The following is a 16,153-nucleotide window of genomic DNA, read 5'->3' on the forward strand; positions in this document are numbered from 1 at the left end:
ATAAAGGTATTTCTCCTTCAAGTAATTTTAAATTCAGAAAAAATTCAATGATCTAACAGTATTAGAAGAAATGTAGCATAGTTATCATAAATTATTTTTATTGTCTAAAATAAATATATCATCTTAAGTATTTATAAAATAAAAATCAGACATGCAGAGACTGTAATTTATTTTAAGAAAAACATGAGGTACAAAGTGAATATTCAAATTCTACCAAAATCTGCACCCCAAATTAGAAGTGGAATCTCATACTACCTATACATGTACATACACATAGACATATTTCCAGTAAGTTTTCACTAACATAAAACAGGCAACAACAATAACAGATTTGAATTGTGATGTAGAAACATAAAGAACAAAAATTGTGCATGTCAAACAATGGGAACATTAATATCTTAGAGCTTCCATTAGTCATGGTCATTTTAGAACACAACAGTCCCAATTGTGATAGAGAGTTGGGTATTGCTGCTTCAGCTGCACCTTTAAAATGCCTAATTTCCTGCTCTTTGCTACATCCTCTCCTACAACTACTGTATGATATATACAGTATTAAGGAATTCAATGTTTCCCTAATTCTGAAACAGCCTTTGGCACTTCTGGAAAAGTATGAATCAACAGAACAACTACTCAATTGATGTTTTCAAATTCTTAAGTTTTAAAGAAATGCTGATTACTTTAACAAACTTAAGTTTGTATTCTAAAGCAAACAAACTAGAAGACTGCTACAAACATTAGAAATTGCACTTCAAGTTTTTTATTTTGTAAAATCACAGAAAAAGGTGTTAAAATACAAGCTTATCTTTATCCTAAAATATAAGCAATGATCTGTACAAAAATGAATGCTGGGCGCAGGGGGTGGGGGGGGGGGCTTGGGGGAAGGAGGGAGGCTGGCCACCCCAACTCACCTACTCCCCCTCCTCTCCTTGACACATGCATTTTTTGTCCTGAATCCTTCAGAGTCAGTCAACACAGACAGCTCTGTTTACCTCTGAAATAGGTTAGGCCCAGAGCAGGATCACTGAGCCTCCAGCTCTCAACAGAAAGCAGCAACTGCAGGGGGCATAGTGGAACGTACCTACAATCCCAACTATTCAGAAGGATGAGACAGGAAGACCACCTGAGCACCAAATTTAAGGACAACTTTGCAACAAAGTGAGACCCACACTCCTCCCACCCCCCATTTCAAGAGAAAACAAGCAAGCAAGCAGTGAATGAGACATACAGCATCCTTAGGCCTATTTGTTCTTGAAGTCAACAGAAGTAAAGGTGTCCTGGACACATCAGCTCCTGCAACCATTCTCAGCCTGACTTCAGTTTCTAAGCAGTGTTACATATTGATAATCAGTGAGGAGTCAACTCTGCCCACTACACTGTGAGGCCACTAAGGGTAGTGTCTCTTTTTATTAATTTCTATACAGAAATCTCACTCACTCTACAGTTCTTAGTGTCAATGTGTACCTCATGAAGAAGTAAATATAATGATGTTGAATTTCAAAAAGCAGAAAGTGAAAAGAAGTGGAAAAAAATAAAAGGGGAATTGGGGAAAGCCAGGAGAAAGCAGGAACTTGGGTAAGCAGGAACCAGAAAAGGTGAGTGTAAAGTGTGCCTGCATAGCCCCTCCCGCACACTCAGTTAAGCTCCCATAGGTTCAGGAGCCTCAGTCTCTCTTATTGGAGTCGCTGGAAACAGTGAAGAATGCAGAGCTGCAGCAACAGGAGAGGGCAGAGCCACTCAGCCCCCAAGTACTGCTAACCTACCCTAAGAGCTCTTCACAGCAATGCACACATTAGAGTAAACACAAACATGTGTCTCTTGTTTTATACACACAGCAAAACTAAAGGCAAAGAGAATACAGTGGATACAATAATAAATTCTAAGTACATCAGCCTTAATATATGTAATAATTATAATTATGTAATACTTATGTAATAATACATAATGTATTCTAAGTATTGAGGAAGCGTTAGTTAAAATGTAAATGAAAACTAAAACTTATTGAGTATATTAGGATGTTAGGATAGCATAAAATAGAAACTACAAGTTCACACTTCTGAAATTGTACGTTCATTATGGGAAGGAATTCACTTACACTTCAGGTTTAGTACTTAAGCTACTAATAGGAAGATAATAAAGTGCCTACTAAAAACTTTTATATTAGTATATTGCTGGCTGGTCTCTATCATGTAGCACATATTGACATCCTGGGTAACCCATTCAAGAAATAAACTTGTGCTCAATGCATTACAAAGAAAATGTCTACAATGTCCAGCCAATAAAAATTAACTTTCTGAACCCTTCCCCAAACAAAGAAGCTTTAATATATCAGAAATACTTTAAAATTTCCCTACAAACTAGTGTATTAAGAATGATACACATCAAGTGGTCATCATTATTCCCAGACACAAAGAAGCAGAAGATAAAAATCATTTTGGAATGTCTTTCTATAAACTAGAGCAGTCTCCTTCAGATGAGACTTAAAAAACAAAACAAAACCAAAAAAAAAAAAAAAAATCCCTGTATTTATAATGTTTAAAATTCAAAATGTATTTTGTTTTAACCTTATAAATACTGTCTTTTTATTTTAAAAATTGTTCTATACTCTATGAATCAAAACATTTACATTTATTTATTTATTTATTTATTTATTTATTTATTTATTTATTATGGTGCTGGGACTCAAACCTAGAGACTGGCACTTACATGACCGAAGAGCTAAGCCATATCCTAATATCCTAATATCCTAATATCCTAAGGCTGATGTACTTAGTCTATAAAGACTAATGTCCCAATAGAGGACAGTGGTGGGTTGGAATAAGATGGAGACATTTCTGCAACAAGATTTGTTTTAAAGAGAAAAAAGTAAACATTAAATACTTCTAAATAAAAGCATAATCTTTACATGCAGTAGGGGCTTTCTATACTACAATCTTAAAGGTGAACTTTCAATTTGTGATTTAAATTACAATTAACTCTGAATAGTTTCTTCTCTTTCTGGGCCTATATGCATCTGAATGTCTATATACTTTTTTTCCTATTTGAATTTCAAGTAAAAACAAAAACAATTTATAGTCAAGAATGTAACTAACAGAATGAAAAATGGAAGCTCTTTCAGTGCAAAATCCCCATGGTCTGTTAGTTGAAACAACAGTGGACACATTCCCAATACCAAGATGGATAAGAAAAAAAAGTAACAGAATATCAAAATTTTAGCTTACTTTGTGCCTTTTCACAGAAGTTTATCTGAAAGCCTAAAGTAAAAGAGATAAGTTGCAGTTCATTTGCTGTAAATCAACAAAGAAATCAGAACATGACATTGCATCTTTATATTACACTATGAATAAAACTAATGCAAGAACAGTTCAAATCACTTTCCCCACTGCACCAACAAGGACAGCAGAGGGCTTGCTGTAAAACTCAGCTCTGTCAGATACACTGTATTGCACTCACAATTTACATCATCTTATACCATCTAAGTCGTTATTTTTCCCACATATTCAATAGAACGTTTTAAAGCTGTTCCATCAATTTTTGAGTGTTCTCAACCTATATGCAGAATATATTACAAGTTATTTTACTAGCTAAAACTGATTTAGAAGTGACCAAGCTATTTATTACCTATGACTAAGAAATGTTAGTAATTGACAAGCTATTAAAACTTAAAACATAAAAAAATTTTCTAGACAATCTACTAACTTCAAATGTCAAGAGTAAAATCACTAAACAAGCAGCAAAATTCTTCCATAGTAGGTGAGGTGGGGAGAGTGGAGTGGAGTCCTTGCTGGGGTAATAGTATGTTTTGTAATTTCAGGACTCAGGAAGAGGTGGAAGGCTTAGTTTGAGGCCAACCTGGCCTGTATAGTAAGTGTGACCTTACCCCCTCCCCTAAAAAAGGTGTCCTTAGAAATGCTATGAAAGAGGGGCTTTAGAAATTACAGAAAACCTGTGAACTCTACTACGAACCTGCCTCCAGGTCTCATAGGATCTGGTTATACCCTAGGTAAGCACTGCATCCATGCGTCATCATCTGTCAAATGCCCCAGTATAGTCAATCACTTAAAAAGTAAAGCAGCTGCAATCCTAATACTCAGTGCAAGGCGGGAGATTACTAGTTTGAAGGCAGCCAAAGTCACATAGCAAGAATCTACTTCAAAAATCAAAGAGAGGTCCACTGCCTTTGCAAAACATTCTTTAGCTACTATTTTACTGACTCTGTCATGTGGTTTTCTTAGAAAGCTTCCTATACTTATATATATTATGGCTTTGGGAAACAAAATGGGAAGGGGGTTAGTTGTTTACACAAATTCATTCAAAACATGTTTTTTAAAAAGGAAAAGAACCAAATCTAGAGGAAGAAAAGTTTAATTAGTCTTTTATATCCAGTTGTCAAACCCTTAAGACTCTAAAAAGATAGTTACATTATTACATTTACAATACATAAAGGCTGGAAACTGCTTATGCAGTTACTTAGTTACTTTCACACAACTAAGTAACCCATTGCTGACCATTTAATTTCCCAAATAACAATCAAAAAGGAAACAGAAATGGAAACTTTATGGTTACAAAGTCCTGGTAAGCCTGGACAGCAGAACACTTAAGAGCCAAACTCTACGTGAAGGAACAGAATACAGAATTAGATCTGCATGCTCTTTAGGCTGGAGCATCTAAAAGCCAGCCAGCCTCCAAGCAGTCAAATAAGTAGAGTCAAGAGGAAAGCGCTCCTTGGATGTAGCACAGAAACACCCCAATCACCATTGCAGAGAGACTGAGAAACAATGTGCTGACAACAGTTAACTTTCTCTTCAAAAGCAAATGGCTGCTACAGGGGAGACAAGAGAAGGAGGAGGAAGAGGAGGTAGAGGGAGAAGAGGGGAAGGGGGAGGAACGGGAGGAGGAAGAAGAGGAAGAGGAGCTGCTGCTGAAGGTGGTGGAGGTGGTGGTGGTAGTGCTGGTAGAACCAGAGAACAAAAAGAGTGGAACCAGAAAAGAAGTGGTTCAAGCCTTTAATCCTAGCACTGGGGAGGCAGAGGCACAGGCAAAAGCAAGCAGATCTTTGAGATAAAGGCCAGAGTGATCTGCAAAGCAAGTTCCAGGCCAGCCACGGCTACTTAGTGAGACTTTATCTCAAAAAAAATCAAATAAATAAGTAAACATGAAACGTGTATATAAAAGTAGGAGTCAAAATGAGTATGAGGAGACACACACACAGAGTTAAGTCTGTGATAAATTTTAAAAAGGGGTGGGGTGGCTGAGGAATGGCTCAGGGAAAGAGCTGGGAATGAGAATGGTGAACCATCATTAATTATTTCTGTACTACATTAGAATTAATGTAGTCTGAGTGCTAAGCAAAATTCCTACAAATTTATCGTCTGCCATCAACTCAGAATTGTGCAACTGAAGGTTCAAATATAGACACATAGTTATAAGCTTGTTCCTTTGATTTAGTTATGGAGGAGATAGATAACATAAGCGTCTGAATTCCAAGCCCTCATCTGTTCACTTCCACAAAATACTACTTACTCTGAAAGATGTGCAGCCACTGACAAGCAAAGGGCAAATTAAGCACAACACAGTATTTCACCATTTCCTTGATAATTCTATCACTTTTCAAAACATCAATTAAATGTGTTTTTAAAAGAACTATTCTAAGTAAAGTGTTTTATCCCCCATGTGTCTATGTGAAAAACCTGTGCAAGTCAGAAAGTTAATGAGAGCCCAGTAGTTCACTGGACTCATTTACACTCAAAGATCTTATGTAGATGGTTAGAGTAAAACCATGAGGAGACCCACCTTCAACATCTTCAGCCTTGTAGCTTGTATAGTACCACTAAATACACACACTTATTTAATTTCAGCTTCTCCATTTTGAATACTCCACCCTGCCATTCACTGACACTAATTCCCCTTCTAGGGAGTGCTAGATGTCAGGTTAATCTTTTGATAGTAACTGGTCACTGCAAGCCTTACCTCACTTCTTTATATCCTTATCTACTCCCTAGGACTCAATTCCTCCATTTCAATCTCCCTACGAATTCAGTGGAAATCCTTCTATTTTCCTGGTCCTAGGCAAGTACATCTCTGCTTCCCCCTAGCCAGAGAGACAGCATGGAGACTCTACTGCACCAAATGCTTATAAGGCCACAAGGAAATATGAGGATTTCTCCCCCAGGCTCATCCCAGACTTCCCCCTCATTCTTAATTTTCTCCCTTAATTCTGAGATCTCTTAACTAATCATGACTAGAAATCTACAATCTACTGTAGAAAAATGGTTCATAGTACTTTAAAAGCCTAGTCATACTATAGGTTATATAAAATCAAAAGCTAAGAAGTATTCAACAAGAGGTAACAAAACAACAGGTATCACACCAGCACTGCAGGCCCTCTTTGGAACTTAAGTCATTTCACTTAAGCTCGAGTTTTTGGGTTAGATCTAAAGTTAAGATGATGCCCAGTAAGCTCGGGGTTGAAAGCTATGGTTAAATCTAGCTTTGGCTGTGTATTAGCCCTTCTGAAGTTCTGCAGTTATCTCTGCTCCTCTTCCTTTGGGTGGGCAGTATAGCACAGTACATATCCTTCCCATCTGAGCATTAGGGGCTTTGAGCTGCTGAATGTGTACATGCAGCTGCAAAAATGCATCATGAAGCCACCCTAACATAAAAGAAATCAGATTCCTTACTAGCTCATGCCACAACTCAGTTACAAAACCTTCCTTCTAGCAGAAGCATAAAGATTATTGTTGTTGGCCACCTTCAACTTTCACCTCAAAATGGTGGCATGTCTCTGACAGCAGCACAGTTATGCACAGCATTATCACTACAGCTTTAAAATCTAGCTAGCTAAACTTGGCCAAACTTTCTATTTTCATTGTACTTCAGAGTGACTTTGACAAGACTTCTTTCCTGATTGTTATATTGTTATTATATATTTGATTTCTGACCATTATCAAAAGGGATCTTCTCTAAATTAGTAATTCCAGGTTGTCTACATCACTCAGACACCAGACATCAAAATCTTCCCATGTTTTCAAACATGGGATTTTTGTAGACCATATATGCCAGCTTTACCTACTGTGGCCAACAGCCACCCTCTCTACTTTCTAGCTGTATAACTGAATACCGCATTGTTTCAATGTATCACTGATCACAGAAGGAACACCTTAGAATTGTGTGACATAAGTAAGGACTAGCTTCTATCAGACTAAGACCCAGAAGTGCTCTGGGCTGATTAAAATGTCTAGCACCATGAAAGAGCAGGCTTTTATTACTGTAGTCACAACTGTCCTAGTCACTCCCTTGGATGAGCAACACTGACAGTGCCTTCCCTGCCTTTGCAGGTGTTCATCAGAGCAGCTTAACCTACACAAAGTCCACCTCTTTTATATTCCCAGGAACCTAACAAGGAAACAAGGAAGAGCTGAGGCGAACCCCACACCTCACATTCTGCCACCTTGGTATTATGATATATGTATTTTGGCTTCCACCTACAACGTGTGGCTCGTAACTCCTTCCCCTAAGGGAGGTCATGGAAACAAGAGTTTCTCTTCCCCAACAGGGTCTTAGCAGCTGTATTCTAGCCAGCCTTCTCAGTCTCTGTACTGAAGTTCTCTGGCTACTAGGCAAACCACTCAGTGAAATATCATCTGCTCAGCATGCTTGAGAACCTGAGTTCAAACCCTACCACTCAAAAAAAGGGATTTTTCTGACCTACCCTTGTCCTACAGTAGACTGTAGGATCTTCCTCATTCCAGAAGTTCTGACCCATAACCTGAACGGAGGAATTGTGCTTGGAGAGGTCACAACTGTAAAGCAGACCAGTCTTGCTGGGTTTCCCCATCTAATCTATGAACATAGGCTACACAATGAAGTTTCCATATTCAGACCTAGAGAGGGACCCAAAATTCCAGGCTCCCTCTCCTTATCTTGCCGTAGGTATCTTCTCTGTGTCTCCTGTAACATTCTTTATAATAAACCAGTAAACTTGTTTCCTGGACCAAGAACTCCAATTTCTGGGCTTATGATTGGCATGTAAATATGGGGAAGATGACCAAGCTGTGCAATCAATCAGTTCTGATCTCCTACCAAACAGTATCAGAATGAAAGCAGAAGTCACCGAGCAACACTGGCTTGCTAGTAAGGAGAAATCCGCACAACTTTTGACATCACAGCAGTCATCTGTGTCAACATTACAGTGTATGAACTTAGACAAAAACAAACACTATTTCATCTGTGACTCTTACTAGGCAGTCTGGTGATCCTCTGACATTCCCTAAAGTGATGATTTCTTTCTTACACATACCTGACACAGATCCTAAAGAAACTGCCAAAAGAATCAGAAGAGAAGCAGAAGAGATGAAAAGCACCAGCTGTTCTTCCAGGGGGGGCCTGGGTTCAATTTCCAGCACCCACATGGTGGCTCACAACCATCTGTACCTCCAGTTCCAGAAGATACAATGTCCTCTTCTGACCTTTGAGGCACCAGGCATACCTATAATACACATACATACATGCATGCAAAATATCTATACACATAAAATAAAAAACAATCAGAAGAGAAACTTAATAGTATCATTTCTTGGCAAAGTCACATACTCAATACATATAAGCATGCTATTTATTAGTGGGTACAACCCACACCCCACCCCAGAATGTGTGCGCACACAAATACATGTAGCAACACTTTTCTCATTCTTTTAAAAAAATTGTTTCACCCAGGCAGTGGTGGCGCACATCTTTGATCCCAGCACTTGGGAGGCAGAGGCAGGCGGATTTCTGAGTTCAAGGCCAGCCTGGTCTACAGAGTGAGTTCCAGGACAGTCAGGGCTATACAGAGAAATCCTGTCTCAAAAAACAAAAAAAAACAAACAAAAAATTGTTTCAGCAATTCTGAGTATGATGCAATACAACAGAGCTGTAAAAGGTTCTTGCAATATCCACTTCTGTTCTCTTCCCTAGTGGTGGGAACAATGTGCTATTCCTGAAGAGTCAAGCTGCACATTTCTGTTTTCTCCTTTGAAAGGCCCACTTGGCAGTATTAACTACTGGCTGATGCTCCTTTTGCAGTGTCACCACAGTTTAGATGATCTTAGGACTCCTTTCACCATGTCATCTAAGGTACATTAGACAAAAAGTGAGAAAATATGTATTCTAAGATTATTTCTTAATCTTATTAAATATGCTCATTTTTAAAGGTACATAAGAGAATTTCAACATGTGCTTTAGGAGAGAACAAATTTACTATGCTGTATTAATGTAATAACAGGTCATGTTAAATAATAGTAAAAGAAACGGCATTTGGAGTTAGCAGTAAAGTGTATATTAAAGTATTACCATGTATGATGGTTAATCTCAGTTGTCAACTTGATATGATCTAGAACTACCTGGGTGGAGGATTATCTTTATTAAGTTATAGAGCCTGTTCTTCTGGGGCAGTGGTAGGATGGAGGTGGCCACAGGGTTCCTGGACTAGGATTCTGGACAGAATGTGTAAAAAGAAAAGTGAGCTGATCACAAACAAGCACCATCACTCTCTTCTTCATGACTGTGAACACAGTGTGGCCAGCAACTTCAAATCCCTGTCTCCATGACTCCTGCAAGGATGGACTGTACCCTGGAACTATGAGCCCGAATAAAGCCTTTCTTCCTTGAGTTGCTTTTGTCAAGGCATTTTATCATAGCTACACAAAAGTAGCTATGACAGTGCAAACACAAGGATCCAAGCTTAACATCTAATATCCATATAAAAGTCCAGGTATAAATGGCATATTCCTGTAACCCCAGACCAGAGGTAATAGACATAGGGCTCCCTGGAGTTCATTTAGTTAACCAGTCTACATTAACTAAAGGTTTCCAGGTTGATTTCCCCACCTCCCTACATCCTTACACACACACACACACACACACACACACACACACTCATATATACCTGTGTACACCACATGTACATACAAAGAAACAGGCAACTATAGGATTTGGAACTCTTCACTGTCTGCTGTCAGGATCTATTGCTATTGTTTTAATTTTAAATTTTTTGTGGGGTGTGTATGTGAAATAGTCTTCTATATCCCAGGCTTGCCATGAACCCACTATTTAGTGGAGGATGATTCTGAGCTTCTGTTCTTTCCTTCTGCCTTCACTTCCCAGCACTGGATCACAGCATGTATTACACTCAGTTTACATAGTGCTGAGGCTAGAACCCAGGGCTTCTAGAACATTACAGAACATTAGGCAGCACTCTACCAACTCAGCTACACCTGTAAACCCAACCCTTAGGAGAATTAAAAATTTAAGTTCAGCATACAGGGCATGACCTATCTAAATAAGTAAATAATTAATTTTAGCTATGCTAATCACTTTGAAAAAAGCACTTTTAAAGAGACATTTCTCGATTACTCAAGTTTAAGGCTCTGTTTTTTTTCACAGCCCTCTTTTTTAACTTATTTTGTATGTACATCTATGCATTCAGATGTGTGTACATATATAAACCACAAGTCAATATACATTATCTTCTTCAGTTGTTGTCCAACTTATTTTTTGAGGCAGCATTTCTCACTGAGCCTGCTAACCAGAAAGCTCCAGAAATCTTTTTGCACTTGACTCCCCAGGGTTAGAGCTAGAGATGCACTCTGCCATGCCCAGATTTAGATGTAGGTGCTGGGGATCCAAACTCAGCTTTGTCCTCATGCTTGTGCAGCAAGCACTTTACAGATTGAGTCATCTCCCCAGTCTCCTTAAGTCTTTATAACAAATTCAATGTATCACATTTTAAGAGATCTTTTAAATTCACTACATATTAAATGACTAGCAGCTAAAACAAGTCAATATCATTTGCAATAATCATTACATATTCATAGTATTTTAAGACATTTTCAAGAGTCTTTATATAAGCAATGTATCTTTTCTTTTAATAGATGAGAAATTATGGGAAATTAGAAAACTCTGGTCATTTTCCCAAGGGTGCAGAGTATGCATATGGCACACTTGTAAACCTTGGTTTTCCCTAGTCAAAATGTAGCATCCTTCCAACTTTGAAGTCTTGTTTCTAAGACACGGCTCTATGCAGAAGTAAAGCCACTAACACAGAAGAAATCAGCCTGCCGCTGTGTTTTCATTGTTGAAGTTGCTCAACTCTCAGCTGGAAAGCTTTATTCACCAGAATATTTGTTATTCTCTAACATGCCCATGTTAGCTTTATGGAACATTAGGTCCTAGACTTATGCCCAGCTCACCTGAGATTGAGCACCTGATATGCTTCCACTAGCCTGGCTAAATTCCTAGGCTCTTTCAAGACACTACTAGAAAGTCTCTTGAATATTAAGATGGTGATTATCCATTTTTAAGTTCACTAAAATTTCTTGAGCTGAAGAATTACACTATTACACAGTACCATATCATGCAAGAAACCTCAGTTAAATTTGTCTGTGGTGACAAATTATCAAGGAAATGGTTTTTCAAACTCTCAATTATTGGGGAAATAATTTTTTCAATTTCTAACTAAATATTAAGAATTAAGACCAATTTAATAATAGCTCATTTGAATATTTTTTCTTTCTCAAAAGAAGGCATCCCCTAATGTCTAATATATTTTTATAATACCATTTACCCAACTTGCAAGCAGATCTACATTTTGATAGTTTTACTCACCAAATAATCAAAGGAGGAATGGGGGTGGAGATGGAAGCATATTCAGCTTGTAAATGTTTGTACGGCTGTATATGGACATGAGGAAGTTCAAAAACAAAGTGAGTCAGAATGAATGAAAGCTCAAACATATGAGTAATAGAAAAATCAGCTACTATTCTCTATTAGCTGAGACTCTGTGGGAAGAATGCTTTAACAATGGCCAAATAAGAAGTAAGACAGCTCTGTGAAAATGTAACGAAATGAACAAATGATGACTGTTACAAAGCCAAAGCTGCTACAATTCCCATTCCACCTACCCACATACCACACCTCATTTTCAAGAGTACCTCAAACACAACAGCATTATCATCATTTGAGAATCTCAAATCCAGAAAACAACAAGGATTTAGAGTTTGAAGTTGAACAAACTCTTCCCTGGAATTCTAAAAATAGGGTCCCTTAATAGTGAAAAATAGTGACATCAACAGATTAGAAGAAATGTCCAACCCACACACAATAAAGCCTAGAAAGGAAATGTGAAAGTTGGTCACAAGAGGCTAGGACCACAGGGTAAAGAGAGAGGGACCAGCGGAAATAACAGAGGAGAATGTTGATGGCCAACATGCATGGCATCTTCACTGTCCGCCAGATCCCATGCTTTGTATACATTATCCTGGTGCCTGTGGGATAGGCATTATTCTTACTTTCCAAGTAAGAAACAGAAGTTTAGAGAAGCTAAACACTATACTCACAAAAAGCGTAAGTCCTGGTGAAGTGGGATGAGATTGAGATTCAAGCCCAGGATTCCAGAGCTCTGGCCATCAAGCATTACAATATAATGGAAATAATGCTTCCAACTTTGTATCACAGCTGGATCACAGATATCAAGTCATAAAACACTACAAAGGTCTTTGGTCAAACAAAGTGCCTATCATCCTGGATATGTTCAATGACTACTGAACTATAATCCTATCCTACACCTAAATCTGGTAGTCAGTAAGATCTGACCATGAACAACTCCAAGAAAGGCTGTCTTTTGGATAGCAAGATTATGAAATAGGAGGCAGCCTGGGAAACACAGGAAGATCTCATCCCAAAAAGAATAAATAAAAGTAAATCCAAAGAAAGACATTGGTAGGGCTGGAGATGGCTCAGCGGTTAAGAGCACTGACTGCCCTTCCAGAGGTCCTGAGTTCAATGCCCAGCAACCACATGGTGGCTCACAACCATTTGTAATGGGATCTGATGCCCTCTTCTGGTGTGTCTGAAGGCAGCGACAGTGTACTCACATACACAAAATGAATAAATAAATATTAAAAAAAAGAAAAAAAAGAAAAAAAGACACTGGTAAAAAATAAAAAAAATAAATGGGTAGTTTGCCTCAAAACTAGAAAAAAATAATTTGCTGCTTAAACTCTAGCTTCCTAATTCAGATTATGCCACACAACACCTTAAACATTTCAAGCAATCAAAACAGGTCCAAAGCACAGGATATAAGTAGCATATTCCTGCCCCAAGGAAAGATATTATCAGTAAAGATAAAAACAAAAACAAAACAGGGGCTGGAGAAGTTGCTTAGGGGTTAAGAACACTAGTTGCTTTTGCATGAGAGCCAGGTTTGATTTCCAGCACCCACTTGGTAGCTCTCAGCCATCTGTAAAGCCAGCCCCAGGGGTTTGATGACCTGATCTTTCCAGCACCAAGCATGTGGTGCTCATACATACATACATACATACATACATACATACAAACATTCTCTCTCCCTCCTTCCCCCTCTCATTCTCTCTCTCTCTTTCTCTCTCTCTCTCTCTCTCTCTCTCTCTCTCTCTCTCTCTCTCTCTCACACACACACACACACACACACACACACACACACACACACAAATAGGTCTTTTAAAACTTCAGCAATAATTCTAAGACAGTTTAGGGCCCTTTTAAGTAGAGTTCCATATATGAAAAAGCAGAGATGGAGAATAAAGAACACCAGAATTCCTGACCATGTGTCTCTGAGTTCCCAGACAGTCTTCCCTCTTCACTGTTCCCACTGCCTAGGCCCCATCTCTGTTCTTTCCAAACAGGCTTTCTCTGTCATCTTATCAAGGAGATGGCCCTGTTATCTTCTATCACAAAACCCAGCTTGTTGCTTTCATTTTTCTTAAGCAATTTCTCCTGTTTACCTCCATGTCTTCCCTCCTCCACCCTCAGAGGAACATGCTCCAGCAGAGGTGAGACAGCTGGGTTCACTAGTCTCTATTCACTCAAATCAGAGCTCTATGCTGGCTCTAAGCAGTTGCTCAATATTTTCTGAACAAGAAAAAAAAAATGTATACAGATTTTTCAAACTGTCAGCCTCTTCTCTCAAAACACACACACACACACACACACACACACACATGAAAGATATACATTGTTTTACTGAGTTATTTATTGTGGATTCAAGTGTAGAGGCCAAAGGACAACTTAAGGAAGTCAGTTCTCTCCTGCCATGTTTGTCCCAGGGATTGAACTCAAATCAGGCTCTGTCTCTACCCTTAAAATATTTAAACTTTAAGTCACCCCTTGTGGACAGGGCAAAAGAGAAGAGAAACCCAAATTATCTTAACAAACAGTAAAGGTGTGAGATCAAAAAAATCCATCTTCTCTCTTGTATAATGTGCTATGGAGCATAGCAGGTATCCAATAACTAACTAAATGTGAATTAATTAGGACCTACATACACAGAATATATCTTCTGAATGAAGTGCTCGATCTGCTTATATACTATCCCATAATTTTTTCTTATGGGAAGGGATGTAAATACAGATCATATTTCTGCTGCCCAAACCATGGTATGCCGCCATAAACACAAAACATTCAACATATAATCTGTTGAACTTCACTAGACACAAGGAGCGCTTTATGAAGAGTTTAACCAAAAAGAAAATATGGTCCTACTGATACCAAGGATATCCAAACGACTCTAATAATTCAACATAAGTCGTTTGCTAAAGTTGTCAAGAGATTTCTGGGCTTGCCTGTGTCAATGCCCCCAATAAACTTAAGACATGGACTTGGGCCTGTTATTTTCACAACACCCCCTGTCAAAACCCACACAGAGCTCCTAAGGCCTCCCCGTGGGGAGCAGCCTCAGATGCTCAGACTCGATCACTTTGACCTCTGCCATTCAGTTTCCTGAATCTCTCTCCCTTTCAGCCGAAATTGGTCTTCTATTTTTATCTGATTTTCTTTTCTGCATGCGAGGATAACACACACCTCGGGCCTGGGTGGAAATGCCACTCCCGGGCCAATGGCTGTCTATCCACCTTACAGGTGGCACAGGGCCTCGCGAACCCCCGCCCCTCCCACGCAGACACCCTGCAAAGTTTTAGGGACGGGGGGACAGCGCAGTGGCCCTATTCCAGCGGCGCACCGTGAAGCGCAAGATGGCCCTAAGCCGGCCCCACTGCGGCGCGCGGGGGCGGCGGGGCCGAGGGCCGGGACGCGGCCGACCTGCAAGCCAGAGGCCCGGCCGCGCGCGTTCCCGGAGCCTGCGGGCGCCAGGTGAGCCGCGGGCGGGGGCGGCCAGGTGGCCCTGAACCCGCAGAGCCAAAGCCGCCCCAGCGCTCACCGAAACCCGGCCCGGGGAGGGGAGCCCGGGGCGAGGCCCGGCCCGAGACTCGGAGCTCGGGGCGGCTTCCTCGGACAGCCCCGGGGACGCGGCGGTTCACAAGGCCGCGGATCGGCCGGGCGCCTCGCGAGGAGCCCCGGGGTCTCTGCGTGCCCACAGTCCTTACCCTGCATGCTGCTGACCGCCGGGTGGCCAGAAGTTGGAGGTCCGATGGGCCCCGGGGTGCCGCCACCGCCCCCGGAGCCGCCGCCGCCGCTGGGGCTCGGAGCCGCCATTGTTGGAAGTGAGGAGCCGAGCGGCGCCGCGGCGGCTGCAATGCAGCAAGCTCGGCCTCTCGCTCCGCTGAGGGCGCGGTGTACGCCGCCTTGGTCCCGCCCCGGACACGCCTCCGCCACGCCCCCGTGCACGCCCCCACCAGTGCTGACGCGCAGCCTGCAATACAGGTTTAGCCGCAGCACCCAATATTGAGGGGCAGGGCCTGCAGTCCTGGATCAGGGTGGCTCTCTCTACCTATCCCTCAGGGACCCATAGTGGCTTGCAGAATCAGAAATATATGTGCATTAAGAGAAGGGAAAGAATTATAGCCCTAAAGCTTTAGAACTCCCTTCTCTGAACCTCAGAATCCAAAATCAGAACAGTAGCGCTGCTCTAAGAGATCTCAGAAGTCATGATGCTTCCTGTCCAGTCTCTGATCCATCACTGCAGAAGAGTCAGCAATAGCTGTGGTCTCAGCGCCATGCTCTCTGTTCTGCTGGGGACTGACAGGAGTACTTCACGACAAAAAGTATCAGAACCCAAAAGGAAAAATGTTCCAGTATAGGCTTTTCAGCCCAGAATGCACGCTAAGTATTTTGTCAGTTTATTCTCTGTGGAAAGAGGACAGCAAACAACAAAAGGTGAGGCTGTGATGGCCTTCAAACATAACTC

The 16,153-nt window shown here is 40.5% G+C and overlaps 1 protein-coding gene across 2 annotated transcripts in view; it reads right to left on the reverse strand.

Annotated features, from left to right (window-relative positions):
• Map2k4 (mitogen-activated protein kinase kinase 4) overlaps positions 1-15,591 on the reverse strand; it is a 103,910-nt gene extending 88,319 nt beyond the window's left edge. The window contains exons 1-2 of one of the 2 annotated variants that reach the window (XM_031354558.1): positions 15,393-15,591; positions 3,219-3,251 (exon numbers count right to left, since the gene is read on the reverse strand). In XM_031354558.1, the coding sequence (XP_031210418.1) occupies positions 3,219-3,251; positions 15,393-15,501 (142 nt within the window). In that variant the 5' untranslated portion in view covers positions 15,502-15,591. The remainder of the gene's footprint in view (positions 1-3,218; positions 3,252-15,392) is intronic. The other variant, XM_031354559.1, reaches the window with a different exon arrangement.
• Positions 15,592-16,153: the final 562 nt, after the last annotated feature.

Source organism: Mastomys coucha, unplaced genomic scaffold (assembly GCF_008632895.1).
Source record: "Mastomys coucha isolate ucsf_1 unplaced genomic scaffold, UCSF_Mcou_1 pScaffold5, whole genome shotgun sequence".
Classification (NCBI taxonomy): domain Eukaryota; kingdom Metazoa; phylum Chordata; class Mammalia; order Rodentia; family Muridae; genus Mastomys; species Mastomys coucha.